At 49.4% G+C, this 2,500-nt stretch overlaps 1 protein-coding gene across 1 annotated transcript in view; it reads left to right on the forward strand.

The window, feature by feature from the left end:
- The window catches only part of LOC143274774 (uncharacterized), a 170,870-nt gene that overhangs the window by 45,219 nt on the left and 123,151 nt on the right, over positions 1-2,500 (forward strand). Inside the window, exon 3 of the mRNA XM_076578696.1 lies at positions 549-722. Within this exon, the coding sequence (XP_076434811.1) occupies positions 549-722 (174 nt within the window). The remainder of the gene's footprint in view (positions 1-548; positions 723-2,500) is intronic.

Here is a 2,500-nt window from a genome sequence, read left to right on the forward strand (position 1 = left end):
ATATCCGTGCTAGCGATGTGTGTTAGCGATATATGTGACATATCCGTGCTAGCGATGTGTGTTAGCGATATATGTGACATATCCGTGCTAGCCATGTATGAAAGCGATGTATGTAACGCATCCGTGCTAGCGATGTGTGTTAGCAATGTATGTGACAAATCCGTGCTAGCGATGTGTGTTAGCGATGTATGTGACATATCCGTGCTGGTGATGTGTGTTAGCGACGTATGTGATATATCCGTGCTAGCGATATGTTTTAGCGATGTATGTGACATATCCGTGCTAGCGATACGTGTGACATATCCGCGCTAACGATGTATGTGACGTATCCGTGCTAGCGATGTGTTAGCGATGTATGTGACATATCCGTGCTAGCGGTGTATGTGACATATCCGTGCTAGCTATGTGTTAGCGATGTATGTTTATTTTATTTTGTTACCTACGCATTTTAGCGGTATATGTTACCGATGTATGTCACAGACGTATGTTACAGACGTATGTCACAGACGTATGTTACAGACGTATGTGCCCCCTGTGTGTCCCACCAGGTGCGGGTCCGGGGACATCGCGGAGCACGAGGGGGACCTGGGCTATGACGAGGCCCTGGACACGTGCTGTCGGGCCCACGACCTGTGTCCCCACATCATCCCCCGCTTCACCTGGAGGTTCGGCCTCTTCAACTTCCACCTGCACACCCTGTCCCACTGCCGCTGTGACAAGAGGTGAGGCCCCGCCGCCACCACACGACACGCACAAACACGCCATGCATGCTCGCTTTTTCACACAACTTACAGCTCGAAACTTTTAACTCTCTCCATACGAACGGCGAAAGAGACGACGTTAACAGCGTTTCACCCCAATTACCATCATCAAAATATTGCAAGCGGAACGCTCTTATACTGAAGAGGTGAATGTTGACAAAGAATACCACAATTCTGACAACGGAAGCTAAAGGTTGGCTCATTCAGACACCCACTGGACATCCGAGGGGTCTGTGTAGAGAAGAGAGGACTGGCCCGTACTGAGTGAGTTAATGCAGCATGTAACAGATCTGTGCACGTGTATATTAACCAAACGTAGAGCAGTATGAAGTAAAGTCATTAGAACGGACATCACATTCACGCACATAGAGATGTGTTTACAAGAGGTGAGGCCCCCCACACGTCAAGCACAAACACGACATGTATGCTGGCATACTTTTCACACAACTCTGAACTCGAAACTTTTAATGCAATCCACCTGTATTCGCTTCACTTCACTTCACAGTGGAGTGATGGCCTGGAGGTAACGCGTCCGCCTGGGAAGCGAGAGAATCTGAGCGCGCTGGTTCGATTCACGGTTCAGCCGCCGATATTTTCTCCCCCCCCACCCCCCCACCCCCCCACTAGACCTTGAGTGGTGGTCTGGACGCTAGTCATTCGGATGAGACGATAAACTGAGGTCCCGTGTGCACCATGCACTTAGCGCACGTAAAAGAACCCACGGCAACAAAAGGGTTGTTCCTGGCAAAATTCTGTAGAAAAATCCACTTCGATAGGAAAAACAAATAAAACTGCACGCAGGAAAAAATACAAAAAAAATGGGTGGCGCTGTAATATAGCGACGCGCTCTTCCTGGGGAGAGCAGCCCGAATTTCACACAGAGAAATATGTTGTGATAAAAAGAAATACAAATACAAATTTGTCCCTCAGTCTGGATGGCCGTTGGGGCACCACAGATAACCTGTCAACCACCTTCCTCCATCCTTCCCTGTGTTCTGCTACCCTAAGGGCCTCGCTCAGCCTCAGACCTGTCCATTCTGGGGTGTTGTCTTCCCTAAGGGCCTCGCTCAGCCTCAGACCTGTCCATTCTGGGGTGTTGTCTTCCCTAAGGGCCTCGCTCAGCCTCAGACCTGTCCATTCTGGGGTGTTGTCTTCCCTAAGGGCCTCACTCAGCCTCAGACCTGTCCATTCTGGGAGAGAGAGAGAGAGAGACAACACACACACGCACACACACACTGACATACACACACAGCACAGCACAGCACAGCACACACACACACAGAGCACAACACACACACACACACAGAGCACAGCACAACACAGCACACACACACACACACACACACACACACACACACACACACACACACACACACACAATAAATAAAAAGATGACGCTGATTATTATGGTGATGAGGTTATGATGATCGTGGTGATGATGATGATGATGATCTGATAATGATGCTGGCAACAGGGAGAAAGATAGGGAGACACACACACACACACACACACACACACACACACACACACACACACACACACACACACACACACATGGAGGGAAAGGGGGAAGGGAGAGACAGACAGACAGTGAGATAAGCTGAGAGCTTCTTCACACCAAGCCCGCATGGATAAAAAAAAAATCCGACAGAAAAGCTGAGATGAGGTGAGGAGAGAGACAAAATGGAGTGATGGCCTAGAGGTAACGCGTCCTCCTAGGAAGCGAGAGAATCTGAGCG

The sequence above is a fragment of the Babylonia areolata genome, chromosome 29 (assembly GCF_041734735.1).
Source record: "Babylonia areolata isolate BAREFJ2019XMU chromosome 29, ASM4173473v1, whole genome shotgun sequence".
In the NCBI taxonomy this organism is placed as follows: domain Eukaryota; kingdom Metazoa; phylum Mollusca; class Gastropoda; order Neogastropoda; family Buccinidae; genus Babylonia; species Babylonia areolata.